This window comes from Hypanus sabinus, unplaced genomic scaffold (assembly GCF_030144855.1).
Source record: "Hypanus sabinus isolate sHypSab1 unplaced genomic scaffold, sHypSab1.hap1 scaffold_88, whole genome shotgun sequence".
Lineage (NCBI taxonomy): Eukaryota > Metazoa > Chordata > Chondrichthyes > Myliobatiformes > Dasyatidae > Hypanus > Hypanus sabinus.
This window is the reverse complement of record NW_026781732.1, coordinates 521,942-540,780: the sequence shown is the minus strand read 5'-3', so window position 1 is coordinate 540,780 and position 18,839 is coordinate 521,942. Positions and strand designations below refer to the sequence as shown.

The following is an 18,839-nucleotide window of genomic DNA, read 5'->3' as shown; positions in this document are numbered from 1 at the left end:
CTTTGAGGTTTTCTCCGCTCTGAGGAGGCGGTCGGCGCTTGAGCGGGAGACGAACTCAGCGGGGTAACGCCCACTCGGCTTGTCCGCCTCCGTGACTGGTTGTAACCAGTGATTGACATCGCTTCTCACCAATGGGAATAACGTAGCTCCTGAATCCTCTGTTGACAGCGATGGGGGAAGGGGCTGGTCACGTGATTATTAGCCCAGCCGTTGTACCGATGAAGCTCGTGCACAGCAGCGCGTGGGTGACGTAAGACACCGCGCACGTGAGGGCAGATCCCGGTGTGGGGAGCCCATGTGTGACGTCAGGCGCGTGGGGGGGGGGGTAGGAGCTGTGTGACGTCACCTGTGGGAGAGCGCAGGCATTTAAAAGCACCTTAATGGACTTTTCAGTGGGACAACATTAATCACGGGTTTCATCACTGAATCCAGGGTTGTGGGACGTAAAGTCACCTGTTATGTGTCCGGCTGTGCCGTGTTGTTGGTGGAGTGGGCAGCGTGGTGTTTGTCCCGATTCGGGTCACAACACCAGAATTGCCAGCGGGGTCCACACACAGTGTATTAGCCAACAGAAAACCTCTCGTCCCTGCAGTCTTTGTCTCCTGGTAAACTCAACACCCTGACAGTGTGGACCATAGATACCCCTTCCTCTCAGAGTCAGGGGATCATTCAGACAGCTGATCGATATATATTGGTCATTAAAATTCACCCAGATTCGTTTGGACGGATTTGACGTGGAGTTCGGGGTGTCACAATGAAAGGGCCGGATGGCCGAACTCTCTCCGTTGTCCAAACATCCTTCCAGGTGAGGTGACACTTCACCTGTGAATCTTCTGTTGTGTCCGCTGCTCCCGATGCTGCCGCCTCTACACTGGTGACACCGGCTCCACCGCAGTTGTGCGGGGTAGGAGTGTTTTTTTTATTGGGGGCTCGATGTTATTGTTCCCTTTTGTGCGGAGGGGTGGGTTTTGGGGTTTGATGATTGGGATCCCGTTCTTCTTGATCCGGGGGGTGGGGTGGGAGTTTGATTTTTCTCCCTGAGCGACTTTCATGCTCTTGCTTTGTTTCGTGGTTCTATGGAGAAACAGAAACTCAGTGTTATTTATGGATAGCTGCTCTAATAATAAACTAACCTTTGAACTATCCGCTCCGTGCGGGAGTTCCCGGTGTCCAAACATTTTCATTCTGATTTCCATTCCTGCTGCTACCCGGCCTGCTGTGTTCGGCCAGCGTTTTGTTTGTGTTGCTTTGGATTTCCAGAATCTGCAGACTTTGTCGTGTTTGTGATTTAACTCTCCGTTGTCCTTCCGGCCCCGGACCACGGGTGGCGCTGTATAGCTCTCCAGCCACTGGTGGCGCTGTATAGATCTCCAGCCACTGGTGGCGCTGTGCAGATCTCCGGCCTTCGGCGACGATGTGCAGACCTCCGGCCATCGGTGGCGCTGCGGAGAAACGCCTGCTGAACGCATGCGCGGTGCCGAGTGCCGCTGTTGTTGGCGGTTCTCCGATTCGAGCAGGGGTGAGTCGGGAATGATCCCGGTGTTGTGTAACTCGGGGGCCGGTTGCATTGGGAAAGGGCCGGGCCCGAGCTCTGCCGGACGGCTGAGGAGCAGGGCTGCAGTGGTAATTTTTTAGCTGCCGGGGCTGTGGGGGGGGGGGGGGGGGGGGGGTGGTGGTTTGATTGATAAGTTCGTGGCCTAAATTGGAAGGCCTGAAGTTATACAGCGCTCGGTGCCTGCACGTGTAGTTCAACTCTTTGAGTGATTATGCAGAAAGTTTGAAGTTAATAACTTTTGTGGTATTTCTGTTTGACATAATTGAAAATGGCTAGGTTTTGTAAAATTGATCGGTTTTGTAAAATTGACTCCTTCCACCTTAGGCCATGAACTTATCAATCACTTCTAGTTTGTGATATCCAATTTGTGTACATGCTCATTTCATTTACTGGGCAACTGCCTTGCCCCATACGTACAATGAGCAGGTGCACAAATTGGATGTGACATATATAGGGCTTCCTATAATGGCAAGCAGTAAACCAAGGTGAAAGAAATATATGAATTCCAGAGCTCCACAGCTAAGACATTAACAAGATGACAGCCTATCATTACATTTCAGTGTATAACTGGTAAAATTAAACATATAATACTTAATTTAATAATATGACAAAATATTGCATTGTTGCACTTAACCGATTATCATAAAATATAATTATCAAGCAAGTAAAATAACTTTGTTTGCTTGGAAGCCAAAGGGTTGTTACTGAGAAAAATTTACTTTAGGATGAGCGAGTAATCCATGGACCACCATAGATGTAGCCTTACTAATACGACTGAGTCAGAGCAGACGGCAGGGCCCGCAGCGCTTAGCAGTGTTCCTCAGAGGTATAAAAATAACAGAAATAAAGCAATTCATTTTTTACGATTTTAGCCACCTAAATTGGAACCAAGTAATCAAGTATGAAAAAATAAACTCTGATGAACTATTGCAAAAGCCACGAATATTGCTGAATGTTAGTCTCAAAAGTGGTAGGTTGGCAAATCTGCCTCGTACCATTTCTCTCGCAGAAATGGTTGGACGGGAAGTGTATCTGTGAGTGTCGATACAATCTCCTCACACGTCGGGTGTTACATAGTTCGACCTTTACAGATCCTGTTTAGTCTTTAAATATATAAAAAGTTAAAGAAGTTTGAATCTTTAGATAAATTATTATCGCATTTATACAAATAGAAAATATCGTTGTTTGGAAGTGACAAATGTTAACGGGAGGACAGCAACCATTTGGGAGTTTTGGAAATGCATTTCATCTCATTCATTGCCTCACTAAATTACTCTTTTTCCTATCAACACAAAGAGAAAAAGAGCCTCTTTCCCATCAGCTACAGTTGGTGGAGCGAGGCCAAGGGGTTGATCCGCTATTAATGATAGTTGAAATGACGTAAAACTACCTTATAGCCCAGAAATGTTTTTTTTTTCCATTTAGCTTGTAAAACAAAACTAAATTTATCCAGGTGTAGAAGAGGATTTTGGATGATTAGCTTGTGTATTTGATCAAAATCAGGAAGAAGATGAGCGAGCAGTGAATTTTTCTTTCATTGTTTTCAACTTCTAAACTTGGGTTTCTATGTTCATTCCTTGCTTAATATAGCTCCTTCCTGGAATCCAATGGTACCCATTGGAAAGAGCAGGAAAATGCTTCCACTTCTGTGCAGGTATTTCCCAGCTTCCTTGGACAATGGGTTGAGCGAGAAGGAATTTCACAAATACCTAAATAAAAAACAGTCACAGCTCCAGGACTAAACCAAAAACGATCAAATATCCTAATGTTTATTAGTGGTACTTTTTCCTACCAGCCAACACCCCCACTTCCCAACCCCCTGCTTCCATAGAATTCCCTCTATTTAATATGTGGCTGATGTTAAATTACCCGCTTGTTTATTTTGACTTTTTTACAGAGGTATCAGAGCAGTTGTCCAGTGAGCTCTGGTAGCACTGCACCCCTGAATGTTCGATCCCTTCTCCCACCTGGTTCCATCTGCTTATCTTTGCTCATCTTGTTCAACCTCTGTGCAGTCTCCTAAACCCATCTTCCTGCTTCAGTGATTTACATCTCCCACCTGGGTCATCTTCGGTCCACCCTGTATCCCACCTCCTCGATGTTATATATCAGCAATCTTTCTTCCAATCTCTGTCTTCATTGTGAAGTGTTCTTTTGTACCTTTGGCCTCGCTGAGTCATTTCCAGAATCGGCTTTTGTTAGCTGGAATGCCGGAGGGTCATCAGGTCCCATTTCTGTTGTGCATTGGTGTGGAGGTGCTCGTTTATGAACAGTGACGGGCTGACACACTGCAGCATTTTGCTGGCAGCAAAGAGTACTGGGAGAGTTGGTGCTTGGGCTCTAATCCTGTGATCGGCTTTCCAGGCAAATGGAACTGCTGGTGTTTTGCCTTTGACTTTGTTTTGAGCTTCTACAGAAGGGGCCGGATGCTCGTCCTGCAATGAAGCAGAAATTTCAAGCAGCTGGACATTGGTTGTGGGGAAATCCTAGATTGCACTACCCAGTGTGAGATGTGGGAACGATGTGTGAGACTCTCAGGGTCGGTGAGTGGCAGATTAAGCTGTGTGAGTCTGTGAGGTTGGGTCCTGGGATATCATAGTTTTTAATCCAGCTAAAGTGGAATCAGGGATCGATCTGTTTGGGCTTATGAGGTGTTGATTGAGTATTTCTGGTCTGGGATCAGATGTTTGTTTCTGGAGTTCCTTTGGAAGCAATGACTGCCAATCTGAGGAGAGGATGAGTTCCCATTCCATCCTCACAGGGAGAGGCTGTGAGTAACTGGGCTGTTCCATGTTTACAACAGTAGAAATAGACCCTGAGTCTGGTGTTCAAACTGTGTTTGGAAATCACACAGTGGAAATCAGGCAGCTGTGCTGGAGATCTGCACTAATAACTGAAAATGTTTGAACTCAACCTGATGAAATGTTATTAATTGAATTGTATTGTAAGCTGTTCCTTACCTGCAGAGTCTTTCTGGTAATTCCAGTTTCTTTTTATTTCTTGGTTTATATTTCATGAAATGGACCTGTTTTAACCTGGAAATGAAAATGGCTGTGATAGTTTGTAGGCCTCCGTTAGAGTCTCTGCAGGTCTCCCCTCTCAACGCAAGCGATATTGTCCAAGGGAAGGGCAATAGGACCCACACAGCTTGGCACCGGTGTCGTCGCTCAAGGACACACAGGCAGCCTCTGCCAAGGCTCGAACTAGCAACCTTCAGATCACTAGACCAACGCCTTAACCACTTGGCCACGCGCCAACACATGTGATAGTAGAACAGTAATGAAAGCACAACGTTTCCCTGTCAATTATCCTGGAACCGATTTTTCTGTTTTTCCTGGAAATGTGTTCAGTACAGTGTTCCTAACAAGGTTTACATGAATAATCTCAGGAACGATCGGTGTTATGAATGAGGAGCATTTGATGGTTCTGGACCTGTGCTCAATGGTGTTGAGAGGGACGGTGGGGGTGGTGGAGGGATGTATGGTTAATAAACCTACCGAATGCTGAAAAGCCTGGATACAGTGGACATGGAGAGGATGTTTCCATTAGACACAGAGTCTGTGATCTGAAAACACAGTCTCAGAATAAAGATGCTTCCCCTTAAAACTCAGATGAGAAACATTTTATGGCCAAAAGATGTCTGATCTGTGGAATTTGTTGCCACAGAGGTTGGTTGAGGCTGCCATTTGGGTATATTTGTGAAGATTAATATACTGATGATTGCTGAGTAGCTTCAGGGTTACAGGAGGAAGGCAGGAATATGGTGTTGGAATAAAAATCAGCCCTGGTTGAATGGTGGACAGACCAGATGGATTGAATCACCTGATTCTGTTCCTGTGTCGTATGTCTTACCGTGACTGAATGATGGCTCCTTCTTATCCCATATCGTCTGTGACATGTGAGGGACAATAAAAGATTGTTTACTGAGATCATTACATCTGCCTTCAGTGTTTAAATTTCAGTGAGTTTTGTTCTTAGTAACATTACACAGAAATGTTTAGTTCTCCTTTTCATTATTAATGTGCTTCATTGTCTCTCTGTTTAAAGTTCGACCAGTGGTGAGAGGTTTCATGGAAGGAAAACCCCAACTGGACGCAAACCACGACTGAAGACGAGGGAACAGCAACAAGTGAACCAGCCCGAGGACTGAGAGCACCGACTGGAGAGGACCCATCTGACTCGGAGATTCCAGTGATTCAGTCAGGAGAAAGTTTGGTGAGTCTCATTTACTCAAACACTGGTCCTTTAGACATTACATACCTGTACAAAGGAAGGGAGGAAATAGTTGGAGTGAGACTGAATGTGCCCTGAAGAACCAGTTATGCCTCTGTCAGACCCAGTTGCAATCACTCCAGGACTGGTAATGTGCTTCCAGCAGCCCGGTCCTTTGAAACCACTCCCATTCCCTCACAGTGGTTACTCAGTAAAAGATCTTGCATCCTCTGAAGTAGCTTTTGGTCAGATCTGAGTGGGGAGAGGGAAAGAGAGGGGAGTGTTTATACTGACTGTCTTTCAAAAACAGTATTTGTTTGAACTTGCTGCAGACTTTCTACCCATACCCTGTACTTTCTCAACCAAATTATTGACATAGATGACAAGTAGCAATGGGTGTAACCCCAGGGAACGTCACTAAGCATGGAACTCGAGTCCAAGAAACAGCCTCTCACCATCCCCCTCTGCCTCCTACCACCCAGCCATTCCCAGACTCTGGGGCTCTGTAACAAACTCAATGTTAACAGGAAGATTAGTCAGTGATTAAGATGATGAGAGAATTGTGGCCTCCTGAAAGGACACGCGAGCTGAGCTGTCTGATTCACTGGACCAGTTCCACCCTCGTTGACAACGTAATTTACCCCTTGCCCATCCACCCACGTCATATCACCCACAGTACCCCAACCACCCTCCGTCCCGCCAGTGGCCCCACACCCTTCTGACCATTCACCCCACACCGACACATAGACAGGCCCCCTTCACCCACGTCCACCCTCCCAGCTTGGGGAACCACAACAAACTGATCCCGCGATCCCGACACAGTGCAAAACTAAAACCAGGGATGCAAGACTGGAGAGCCCGGAGCCTCCAGCTGTCCGGCTCGGTCCCGGACCTTTCCCACAGCAACCAGCCCTCGATTTACACAAACCCGAGATTAACCCCTTCCTCACCACCACCTGAACAGAGGAAACACCCGCATCAGCTGGGGTTGAGCTGCAGTTGGTCCCCATATGAGTTAAAACTCCCCGCTGTCGGATATGGAGACCAGAATCGTACACGGTAAAACCATATAACAAATACAGCACAGAAACAGGCCATCTCGGCATTCCTAGTGCGTGCCGAACGCTTACTCTCACCTAGTCCCACTGACCTGCACTCAGCCCATAATCCTCCATTCCTTTCCTGTCCATATACCTATACAATTTTTTTTTAAATGAAAAAATCGAACCTGCCTCTACCACTTCCACTGGAGGCTCGTTCCACACAGTTACCACTCTCTGAGTAAAGAAGTTACCCCTCATGTTACCCCTAACCTTTTGCCCCTTAACTCTCAACTCATGTCCTCTTGTTTGAATCTCCCCTACACTCAATGGAAAAAGCCTATCCACATCAACTCTATCAATCCCCGCATAATTTTAAATACTTCTATCAAGTCCCCCCTCAACCTTCTATGCTCCAAAGAATAGACCTAACTTGTTCAACCTTTCTCTGTAAATTAGGTGCTGAAACCCAGGTAACATTCTAGTAAATCTCTGTTCTCTGTTGACATCTTACGTATAATTTGGTGACCAGAACTGTATATAATGCTCCAAATCTGGCCTCACCAATGCCTTGTACAATTTTAACATTACATCCCAACTCCTGTACTCAATGCTCAAAGGTCAGCATACCAAAAGCTTTCTTCATCACCAACTGAGCTTCCTCCTTCAGGGAAATATGCACCATTATTCCTAGATTTCCTCACACTGTCTACAAGCTTTCTCTATTTGTGAACTAACCTCTTCTCTCCTAGTCTCTTCAATCTGATTCCCACCCCCCCAACCATTCTAGTTTAAAGTCTCCCCAGTAGCCTCCACAGATCTCCCCGCCAGGATATTGGTCCCCCTAGCTTTCAAGTGCAACCCATTCTTTCTGTGCAGGTCACACCTGTCCCAAAAGAGGTCCCAATGATCCAAAAACTTGAATCCCTGCCCCCTGCTTCAATCCCTCAGCCACACATTTATCCTCCACCTCATTCCATGACTACTGTCACTGCCACGTGGCATAGGCAGTAATCCCGAGATCACTACCTTTGCGGACCTTCTTCTCAAATCCCTTCCTAACTCCCTATATTCTCCTTTCAGGACCTCTTCCCTTTTCCTACCTATGTCATTGGTACCTATATGTACCACGACCTCTGGCTCCTCACCCTCCCACTTCAGGATATCTTGGACGTGATCAGAAGTATCCCGGACCCTGGCACCAGGGAGGCAAACTACCATCCGGGTCTCCTGACTGCGTCCACGGAATCGCTTGTCTGACTCCCTAACTGTTGAGTCCCCTATTGCTACTGCCTTCTCTTTCTCTACCCTTCTGAATTACAGGGCCGGACTCTGTGCCAGAGGCACGGCCGCTGTTGCTTCCCCCAGATAGGCTGACCCCCCCCCCCCCCCCCCAACAGTACTCAAACAGGAGTACTTATTGTCAAGGGGTACAGCCACTGGGGTACTCTCTAGTACCTGACTCTTCCCCTTCCCCTCCTAACCGTGACCCACTTGTCTACCTCCCATGGCCCCGGTGTGACCACCTGCCTGTAACTCCTCTCTATCAACTCCTCGCTCTCCCTGACCAGATGAAGGTCATCGAGCTGCAGCTCCAGTTCCCTGGCACAGTCCCTTAGGAACTGCAGCTCGGCGCACCCGGCGCAGATGTGAACGTCCGGGATGCTAGGAAACTCCGGGACCTCCCACATCCGACACCGAGAACAGCAAGCTGCCCTCACACTCATAATTCCCAGCATGGAACCGTAATCGCATGGTGGATTTGTTCCGTGACTTGTGAACATACGTGATTAATGACCCTGCAACTGGGGACTGAATAAATAGTTAATCTAACAATTCAGATCATACACACCAATCTCCTTGCCTTTCTCCCTCACCCCGAGCTACTTACCCCATTTCCCTCACCACACCCTCCTCACAGTCCGTCTTCCTCATAGGGCCCTCTACTCCAGCCCTCCCTTCCTGCTCCCTCTCTCCCTCACTCTCAACTCTCCCTCACCCCTTCCTTATCATCACCCCTCTCAATCATCCGTGCTTCCTCACCGCCTCTCTCCCTCCCGCTTCTCTCTTCCCTATCCCTCTCAGTTACACTGCTACTTGACCAGCCTCCCACTCTCTTTCACCCCTTTCCTTGCGCTCTCCTTTTTTGCCACTCTCTCTACCCCTCTAGTAATAAATCGTACTCCTCTCTCTTGTTTCTCTTCATCTCCTCACTCTGTCATGCCTCTTTTCATTTCTCTCTCACTCTCTCCCCTTCTATCCATCTCTCCATCTGTTTCTCTTCCATTCTCTCTCCCATTCCACAATCCCTGTCCCTACCCCTATCACCCGCCATCCCACTCTCAATATCAGTCACCCTCTGTCTTCCCCTCTCCATCTGCTCTGCTCTCACGCACCTCAATCAAAGTTGTCTCTCACTCACTCACCTCCGCCACTCTGTAACCACCTCCATTTCCAGCTCTCAACCTCTCTATCTCTCTCCCTACATCCCACCCTCCCCCCTCTCTCAAACACTCTCCCTGCTGCCTCCCGTATCCCACATTGTCTTTCCCTCTTTCTCACCCTCTAAATCTACCACTCACCCCACGCGTTCTCCTCTTCGCTCCCTCTCAGTCCCACTCCTCCTCCTCCTCCCCCTCTCTCCCGTCACACCCCGCACTCTCCACCCCATCCCATACAGTGGTATGCAAACGGCTCGGCACCACTGGTCAAACTTCCTGTTACTGTGAATAGTTAAGTGAGTAGAAGGTGAACTGGTCTTCAAAAGTCTCAAAATTAAAGACAAAATATTCAACATTTTAAGCAAGATTAGTGTATTATTAAAAACACAAAATGCTGGCAGAACTCAGCAGGCCAGACAGCATCTATGGGAGGAGGTAGTGACAACGTTTCGGGCCGAAACCCTTCATCAGGAGTTCAGTGTATTATTTCTGTTTTGTACAATTTTAGAGTGGGAGAAAAAAGGGAAAGGAGCACCAAGGAAAAGTTTGGGCACCCCAAGAGATTTGAGCTCTCAGTTAAATTTTACCAAGGTCTCAGACCTGAATTAGCTTGTTAGGGCTATGGCTTGTTTGCAATCATCATTAGGACAGGCCAGGCTGTACAAATTGCAAAGCTTTATAAATATCCTGACTCCTCCAACCTTGTCCCAACAATCAGCAGCCATGGGCTCCTCTAAGCAGCCGCTGAGCACTCTGAAAGTTAAAATAAATGATGCCCACAAAGCAGGAGGAGGCTATAAGAAGATAGCAAAGCGTTTTCAGGTAGCTGTTTCCTCAGTACATAATGTAATTAAGAACTGGCAGTTAACAGGAACGGTGGACATCAAGTTGATGTCTGGAAGACCAAGAAAACTTTCCGAAAGAGCTACTCGTAGGATTGCTAGAAAGGCAAATCAAAACCCCCGTTTGACTGTAAAAAACATTCAGGAAGATTTAGCAGACTCTGGAGTGGTGGTGCACTGTTCTACTGTGCAGTGACACCTGCACAAACATGACCTTCATAGAAGAGTCATCAGAAGAAAACCTTTCCTGCGTCCTCATCACAAAATTCAGCATCAGAGGTTTTTCTGACTGAGGGAGAGGTTGTTTTCTTGACACCAGACAGATGTTGTTCAGAGCTCAGACAGAGTCAGCATCAAATGCTTGAGCTTGGTGCGATGGATGTGTTGAGCTGTGGAAATCACGATGCAAGAAGCATCGTAGGAAAGCCAGATAAGCCCAGGGCATGGAATTGTGATATCGTAGGCATTACTGGGAATTGGTTGCACCCAACAGTCTGAGGAATCTGGAGGAACAAGTTTGTAGAGAGTTCACAGACTATACCAAGAAAAAAAAGTTGATATAGTAAGTGATTTTAACTTTCCATATATTGACTGGGACTCCCATACAGTAAAAGGACTAGCTGGGGTAGAGCTTGTCAAATGCTCCTTAATCAGTACATAAAACATCCGGCGTAGAATTGTGCAATAAGCTGTTGGGAAACGATCCAGGGCTGGTGACAAAAATTAGTGAATGGGAACACTTTGTGTATAGTGATCATAATGCCATGAGATTCCAAGTAAGTATGGAAAAACAGAGGTCTGGACCTCTCTTGAGATTCTAGATTGGAGCAACATCAATGTTTATGGTATTTGCAAGGATTTGAAAAGTGTGGACTGGGACAGGCTGTTTTCTGCAAAGGAGTACTTGGTAAGTGGGGGTTCTTCAGAAGTGAAATTTTGAGGGTGCAGAGTTTGTATGTGCCTACCAAAATAAATGTTGAAAGGTAACTGGTGCAGGGAACCTTTGTTTTCAACTGATATCGAGGCCCCGGATATTTTGTTCCTCTAAATTCCTCAGGCTGTTGGATGTTACCAAGACACATTAATGACTACAATATCATACTCCCACACCCTGAGCTCATCTGACTTTCTTTAGTTGCCTTCTGTTGGTTTCTAAAAGCTTCCCAATGTTTTTTGCTCTATTATTTGCCCTCTCTTTGGCTTTTATGTTGGCTTAGGCTTCTCATTTCAGCCACAGTTGTGTCCTCCTGCCTTTCCAATGTTTCCACTTCTTTGGGATGTGTCTATCACTCAGCTCCCGAGTTGCTCCCAGAAACTCCAGCCATTGCTGCTCCATCGTCATTCCTACCAGATTCCCCTTCCAGTCAACTCTGACCAGCTTCTCTGTCACAGAAACATGGAGAAGGTCAGAACAGAAACAAGCCCACTCTGGCCGATCAGAATGGTAATCTATATGGGAGAAAAAATAGATGGGGGTGGTTTTAAATAGTAGTTTTGCATCCGTATTTACTCAGGAGATGGACACAGAGTCGATAGAGGTGAGGCAAGGCAGCATCAAATTCAGAGAGCATGGACAAATTACAGAGGTGGAGGTGTTTGCTGTCTTAAGGCAAATTAGCATGGATAAATCCCCAGAGCCTGACTAGTTGTTCCCAAGGACCCTGCGGAACACAAGTGCAGAAATTGTCGGGGTCCAAGCAGAGATATTGAAATAATCCTTAGTGCCAGGTGAGGTACTGGAGGATTGGAGGACAGACAATGTTGTTCCACTGTTCGAGAGGGGCTGTAAGGAGAAACAAGAAAATGTTACGTCAGTGAGCTTGACATCAGTAGTGGGAAAGTTATTAGAACATATGTGCAGGAACCGGATATATAAGTATTTGGATAGATGTGGACTGACTAAGGATAGACAGCATGGTTTTGTGCATGGTGTGTCATGTCTAAACAGTCTTACAGTGTCTCTCGAGGAAGTTATCAGGAATGTGGCTGAGGGCAAGGCAGTGGATGTTGTCTAAATGGACTTTAGCAAGGCACTTGACAAAGTCTCATATGGGAGGTTGATCAAGAAGGTTCAGTCATTCAGCATTCAAGATGAGACAGTAAATTGGATGAGACACTGTCTGTGGGAGAAGCCAGTATGGTAGCAGATGGTTGCCTCTCTGACTGGAACCTGTGACTGGTGGTTGCCAAAGGGATCAGTGGTGGATCTGTTGTTGTTTGTCATCTATATCAGTAATCTGGATGATAAGATGGTTAGGGATCAGCAAATTGGAGGATGAAACCGAGACTGGGGATTCAGCGGACTGTGAGAAGACTATCATGGCTTGCAGTGCGATCTGGACCAGGTGGAAATATGGCTTGAGAAATGGAAAATGGAATTCAATGCAGAGAAGTGCGAGATGTTGCATGTTGGTAGGACCTACCAGGGTGGGTCTTACACAGTGACTGGTCGGACATGTAGGAGTGCTGTTGATGAAAGGGATCTGGGAATACAGGCCTATGTTTCACTAAAAGTGGTGTCACAGTTCGATAGGGACGGAAAGAAAGATTTTGGCACATAGTCCTTCATAAACCAAAGTACTGGATGGTATGTTATGTTGACTTTGTACAAGACATTGGTGATGCCTAATCTGGAGTATTGAGTGCAGTTTTGGTCATCAACCTACAGGAAAGATGTAAAAGGGGTTCAGAGATTTCAGAGAAATGCCAGGTCTGGAGGACTTGGGTTATAAGGAGAGACTGAAACAGGTCAGGACTTTATTCCTTGGAATGTAGAAGATTGAGGGGAGATTTGATGGAGGTATACCACAATTATGAGGGTTATAGATGGGGTAAATGCAAGCTGGCTTTCTCCACTGAGATGGGGTGGGACTACAACCAGAAGCCATGGGTTAAGGGTGAAAGGTGAAAGGTTAATTGGAACATGAGGGGAAAATTCTTCACACAGATCCGGGTGTGGGATGAGCAGCCAGCAGAAGTGGTGCATGCGAGCTCAATTTCAAAATTTAAGAGGTTTGCATAGGTACTTGGATGAAAGGGGTATGGGAGTAGAAAGTTTAAATAGTTCAACACAAACTGGAAGGGCCTGTTTCTGTGTTGTACTTTTCCATGACAAGAACCTTAAATAATACTACCATTCACTCGAATTCCTTTAAGAGCTGTGCAGACCAACCATATATCTGAGTAGGAGAAATCCTCAATTCCAGAGTTTCTCCATGTCTCTCTAACGTTGAGGCAAGTTACTGCAGTGGTTTGCCATTACCTTCTGCTGGGTGAGGGGCCAAAGAGATCACCAGCTCATAACCCAGCATGGATGGAATGCGTGCAGGGGAGCCGGCCGGATTCACACTCAGGACCTTTCATCTCAAAGTCTGGCGCTGATGCGCCATGAGAGGGTTTCTGTTACTGTGGGGCCTGATACCCTTTCAGCTCAGTGGGAACAGGGAATAATACCATTGAAGAGAGTCAAACTGAGCCGTCACATATTGGAGATGGCAGAAATACCCCACCCTTATACAGCATCAGAGAGTTTGTGGGTTTTTCCAGGTACCAGCACTGTGCCCGGTTCGAAGATGATTTCGCTCTCCAACTTGTGTTGAACTTCACTGTAACAGTGTGATACCAAATCAAACCTTGGCAACTCAAGTGATCTCATATCAAATGTTGTCCTTCACCCACTGATGGATTTTAAATTTTTTTACAGGTTAAAAACGACAAGGAATTTGTCTATGGGAATTCAAACACAACACACCAGTTGTGCTGTCTCTGTTTAGATATTTAAGGAGCAAGAGATTCAATCAACCATCCTTCCTGCTCAGACTGTGGGGAGAGATTCACTCGGTCATCTGACCAACTGACACGTCCGTCATTTTACACAGGGGAGAGACAGTTCACCTGCTCAGACAGTGGGAATGGATTCACTCAGTAATCTCAACTGAAGCTACACACTGGGCAAGGCCATTCAACTATTCTGTGTGTGGGAAGGGGTTCAGTCGGTCTTCCCGCCTGTGGACACACCAGGCAGTTCACCCTGGGCAGAGGCTGGTCATCTGCTGAATTTGTGGGGAAGGATTGACTCGGTCATCTGACCTAATGGCTCACCAGCGAGTTCACACCGGGGAGCGGCCGTTCACCTGCTCAGAATGTGGGAAGGGATTCACTCAGTTATCCAGCCTACAGAGACATCAGCGAGTTCACACTGGGGAGAAGCCGTTCACCTGCTCAGAATGTGGGAAGGGATTCACTCGGTCATCCCACCTACTTGAACACCTGCGAGTTCACACTGGGGAGAAGCCATTCTCCTGCTCAGAATGTGGGAAGGGATTCACTCAGTTATCCAACCTGCAGAGACATCAGCGAGTTCACACTGGGGAGAAGCCGTTCACCTGCTTACAATGTGGGGAAGGATTCACTGATTCATCCAGCAGACTGAAACATCAGCGAGTTCATACCAGGCAGCGGCTGTTCACCTGCTCAGACTGTGGGAAGGGATTCACTTACACATCTAATCTGAAGGTACATCAGCGAGTTCACACTGGTGAGAGGCTGTTCACCTGCTCAGTCTGTGGGAAGGGATTCACTCAGTCATCCAAACTACAGAGTCATCAGCGAGTTCACACTGGGGAGAAGCCGTTCACCTGCTCAGTCTGTGGGAAGGGATTCACTCAGTCATCTACCCTACTGGTACATCAGCGAGTTCACACTGGGGAGAAGCCGTTCACCTGCTCAGAATGTGGGAAGAGATTCACTCGGTCATCCCACCTACTTGAACACCTGCGCGTTCACACTGGGGAGAAGCCATTCTCCTGCTCAGTCTGTGGGAAGGGATTCACTCGGTCATCTGGTCTCGAAAAACACCAGCAGGTTCACACTGGGTAGAGGCCGTTCACCTGCTCAGACTTGACAAAACTGTTTGACCAGGAAACAGAAATCTGGGAGCTTTGAGCTGGAACAGCAAGAGCAATAACCTGGAGTCCTGAAAAAGGAAGGAAATCAAGTTGAGATAAAAAAAAACATCAAAGCATCACTAAAAAGTTGTATTGTCCCCTGCAGAGGGAATCAGACATGGCTGATCAAGCTATTGGGAAATCAGTTGAGCAACTCAAGCAAGAGAGAATGACAGCAAAAAGATTGTTTTCTCATCTGGCCAACAGTATTACCAGGACCTACGAAGACATGTCTGAAGAGGAGCTCAGAGTGAGTTTCAATAAACTCACAATAGAAGCCGAGAAAGTCATGAAAGCCAATGATGATGCGGAGGCCGGACTCACCGCAGAACGGGAGGCGGTGCTGAACACAGAGAAAGTAGCTGTGTTAACTGAACAGCAAAAAGCTGACCTGGCAAAGACGGCAAATGAGTGTGAGTTGAAACTAAAGGAAATCAGAAGGCTGATCCTGGAGACTCTTTGGACCAACTTTGGAAATGTTGAGTTGCTCACAGTACTACAAGCAGCAGAGGATGAATGTGAAGACGTCTCTGCTGTACAACCCGATGGCCACCAGGAGGCGTATGGCTTCATGCTTAACCACCTGCAAGGACTGGTAAAGACAGCAAAGGAGGTGGGAACGATGGAACCGGCCAGGGGATCGGAAGCACCTTCAGAGTCGTCTAAAGGGGCTCGAACTCCAAATCCCCAAGCTGGTTTCCAAGAAGGCCCACTTCATACAGGCAAGGAGAAAGGAGGATGCCGAAAGACTAACACTGACGGCATTGGGCTTTTCCTCCAATTTTCCCACGCCAGCCATCAGACTGAAACCGACGGCCCTTCCCAAGTTTACTGGCAGCAGGCGTGATTTTCACAGGTGGAGAAAGGACTGGGAAGCACTCCAGAGGCAGCGAGAGCCGACCGGTTCAAGAGAGGTGAAAAAGGTTCAACTGTTGGACAGTCTTGACGACAAAGTCAGAAGAGACCTTCGCCTCAAAACTTATAAAACTGCAGATGTCATCTTCTGTGTTCTAGAAAACCGCTATGGAAATGGAGTGTAGAAATCGGAAGTGGGATAGTATTGGCGCAGCATGCGAGCAAAACTGCGGGGGCTGCGGCTGCGGAAACTGCCAGCCGGGCGGCAAAGGAATGACTCTTGCTGAAGAGAGGGAACTTGTATACAAATTCATATACAAAAAAAAATCAAAGCAATAGTGATAAAGGAGAAAGAAAGGCATGAATATTGACTTCTGTAACTTCCGTTAATGCCCCTCCTCCCCTTCTTACCCCATCCCTGACATGCTTAGTTGCCCATCACTCCACTTGTTCTCCATCTCCCTCTGGTGCTCCCCTCCACCTTTCTTCCTCCCTAGGCCTCCTGTCCCATGATCCTTTCCCTTCTCCAGCTCTGTATCACTTTTGCCAATCACCTGTCCAGTTTTCAGTTTCACTCCACCCGCTCCGGTCCTCTCCTATCATTTCGCATTTCCCCCTCCCCCACCTGCTTTCAAATCTCTTAGTATCTTTCCTTTCTGTTAGTTCTGACGAAGGGTCTCAGCCAGAGACATTGACAGTGCTTCTCCCTATAGATGCTGCCTGGCCTGCTGTGTTCCACCAGCATTGTGTGTGTGTTGTTTGAATTTCCAGCATCTGCAGATTTCCTCGTGTTTGCACAATACTTCACATTATGGATCATATATACAAAAAAGTAAAATCAAAGCAATAGTGATAAGCGTGGACGCTGAAAAGGCATTTGATTCGGTTAATTGGAAATTTCTTTACAGAGTTTTACATAGATTTGGTTTCCATAACAATTATTAAAACTATACAGGCACTATATGACAACCCTACTGCTAGGATTAAAATCAATGGATATTTAATCAAATAGTCTTACCCTAGAAAGGGTCACAAGACAGGGTTGTGAATGGTCAGCACTACTCCTCGCGTTATATCTGGAACCATTAGCTCAATACATGAGACAAAATGGGGAATTACTAGTAAAGGGACAGAGCATAAATCGGCTTGTTACGTGGATGACATTTTGATCTCTTTACCTGATTGATGCAATCCTTTGAACAATATGGTCAATTATCAGGATACAAGATCAACATAGATAAAACCCAATTACTTTCATATTACTACAGCCCAGCAAGAAAAATTGAAAGTAGATAACCCCGGGCATGGCAAACAGGGTCTTTCAAATATTTGGGCATCATTATGCCAAAAGATTAGGCAACATTATCAGAATGTAATTATCAGCCTTTATATATATAAAAAAATAAGGAATAGATAGCAAGATGGAACCTGATACCTTTCTTTTAGTTTCAGTTCAAGGATTGAGTCTATTATAATGAATACACTGCCCAGACTGATATAGCTCTTTCAGACCCTACCAATAGAGATTAATCAAAATCAATTGAATGAATGGAACAAGATGTTATCAAGGTATATTTGGCAAGGTAAAAGGCCTAGAGTTCATCTCAAAACTTCGCAATTAGCAAAGGAAAAGGGTTGATGCTGCCTAACTTCTCTTAGAGGTTATTATTTTGCAGCACGGTTGAGAGCTGTGATATGCTAGAGCAACCCATCGTATGATGCTCAATGGAAAAACATTGAGGAGCAGGTACTTCCCATCCCCATACAAGCAATTTTGGCTGATAATAACTTGCAAAGGTACATAAATACTATTAATAATCCATGGGTGAAATTGACTCTTAAAATATGGAAAAATACTATAAAAGAATATAATCTCAAGGGAGATACTGCAATTCTTAAATGGTGTGCATATGACTCGGATTTTACACCAAATAAATTGGATGCTAGATTTAAGGACTGGACAGCTAATGGAATAACAGTTCTTTGCAACATAATGAAAGAAGGAACACTGTTCAGCTTTGAAATGCTGAAAGAGAAACATTTAGAAAAACAAGATTTGTATCAGTATATATAGATGCGACAGTATGTTAATAGGATGCTTAAAATTGTAACCAAGGCAAGTACGTGCATGTTAGAGCTGTTTAGAAAAGCATATAATTCAGATAGCGGTAGTAGAATTATTTCAAGCATGAATAAGGATTTGTCAAATCTTAAAATACATTTGACTTCATACATTAAAACAAAATGGGGGAAGGAAGGAGGGATAATTATATCTGAGGAAGAATGGACAACAATATGGAGGTATCAATGGAAGTGTACCAGTTCACAGAAATGGAGGGAGTTCGGACGGAAAAACTTGATAAGATATTTTATTACACCCTCTTAGGTATCCCATTATGATAGTAACCTCGCGGTTTGCTGGAGAAACTGTGGAAATCGAAATGCAAATCATTATTATATTTTTTGTGACTGCCCTGTTATCAAAGACTATTGGAGGGGGATACACAATGCCCGACATGGCATCTTTAAATGTGAAATACCTTTGCGGAGTAAGACCATATATTTTGGATATATACCTCAAGAATGGTTGCAAAAATATAAATATTTAATGAATATATGGTCGGCGGCTGGTAAAAAGACTGTTACTAGGAAATGGTTATCACAGGAGAGCCCAAGGTTAAATGCATGGATGGAAATTACAATGGACATTTACAAAATGGAGAAGATAATCATAATCTGGAACAATTTGCTTCATACTGGGAAAAATTGTTTAACTACATAATGCCTCATAGGCCCGATTTTATTCTCACAAATCATTTAATATGTTGTTAAAAAAAAATCACTCCCTACTTGTACATAGTTTCTTTTCGTTTTGCTTGTTTTTTTTTTCTTTCACTCTTTTCTATAAGTGTATACCTCAGATATATTCAATGCTGAGATTTGTGACA

General features: G+C 45.6%; 2 protein-coding genes and 1 long non-coding RNA gene across 4 annotated transcripts in view; 1 reads left to right on the top strand and 2 right to left on the bottom strand.

The window, feature by feature from the left end:
- Window positions 1–622: 622 nt before the first annotated feature.
- On the top strand, window positions 623–15,146 carry LOC132390370 (zinc finger protein 214-like). 2 transcript variants are annotated; one of them, XM_059962984.1, is made up of 4 exons: window positions 623–805; window positions 1,367–1,623; window positions 5,603–5,770; window positions 13,794–15,146. In XM_059962984.1, the coding sequence occupies exon 4, from the start codon at window positions 14,183–14,185 to the stop codon at window positions 14,966–14,968; it is 786 nt and encodes a 261-aa protein (XP_059818967.1). In that variant the 5' UTR covers window positions 623–805; window positions 1,367–1,623; window positions 5,603–5,770; window positions 13,794–14,182; the 3' UTR covers window positions 14,969–15,146. The 2 variants fall into 2 exon arrangements, with proteins under 2 accessions (XP_059818967.1, XP_059818968.1); XM_059962985.1 differs by lacking the exon at window positions 623–805 and having other exon boundaries at window positions 1,362–1,623.
- LOC132390377 (uncharacterized) lies at window positions 2,576–5,857 on the bottom strand. Its single transcript, XR_009510894.1, has 3 exons — window positions 5,816–5,857; window positions 4,516–4,590; window positions 2,576–2,658 (listed from the first exon to the last, which is right to left on the bottom strand). It is a non-coding gene; the product is annotated as an uncharacterized LOC132390377 (long non-coding RNA).
- Window positions 8,507–18,839, bottom strand: part of LOC132390375 (zinc finger protein 239-like) — a 445,145-nt gene continuing 434,812 nt past the window's right edge. Inside the window, exon 4 of the transcript XR_009510889.1 lies at window positions 8,507–9,267. The gene's annotated coding sequence lies outside the window, so the exon portion shown is untranslated. The remainder of the gene's footprint in view (window positions 9,268–18,839) is intronic.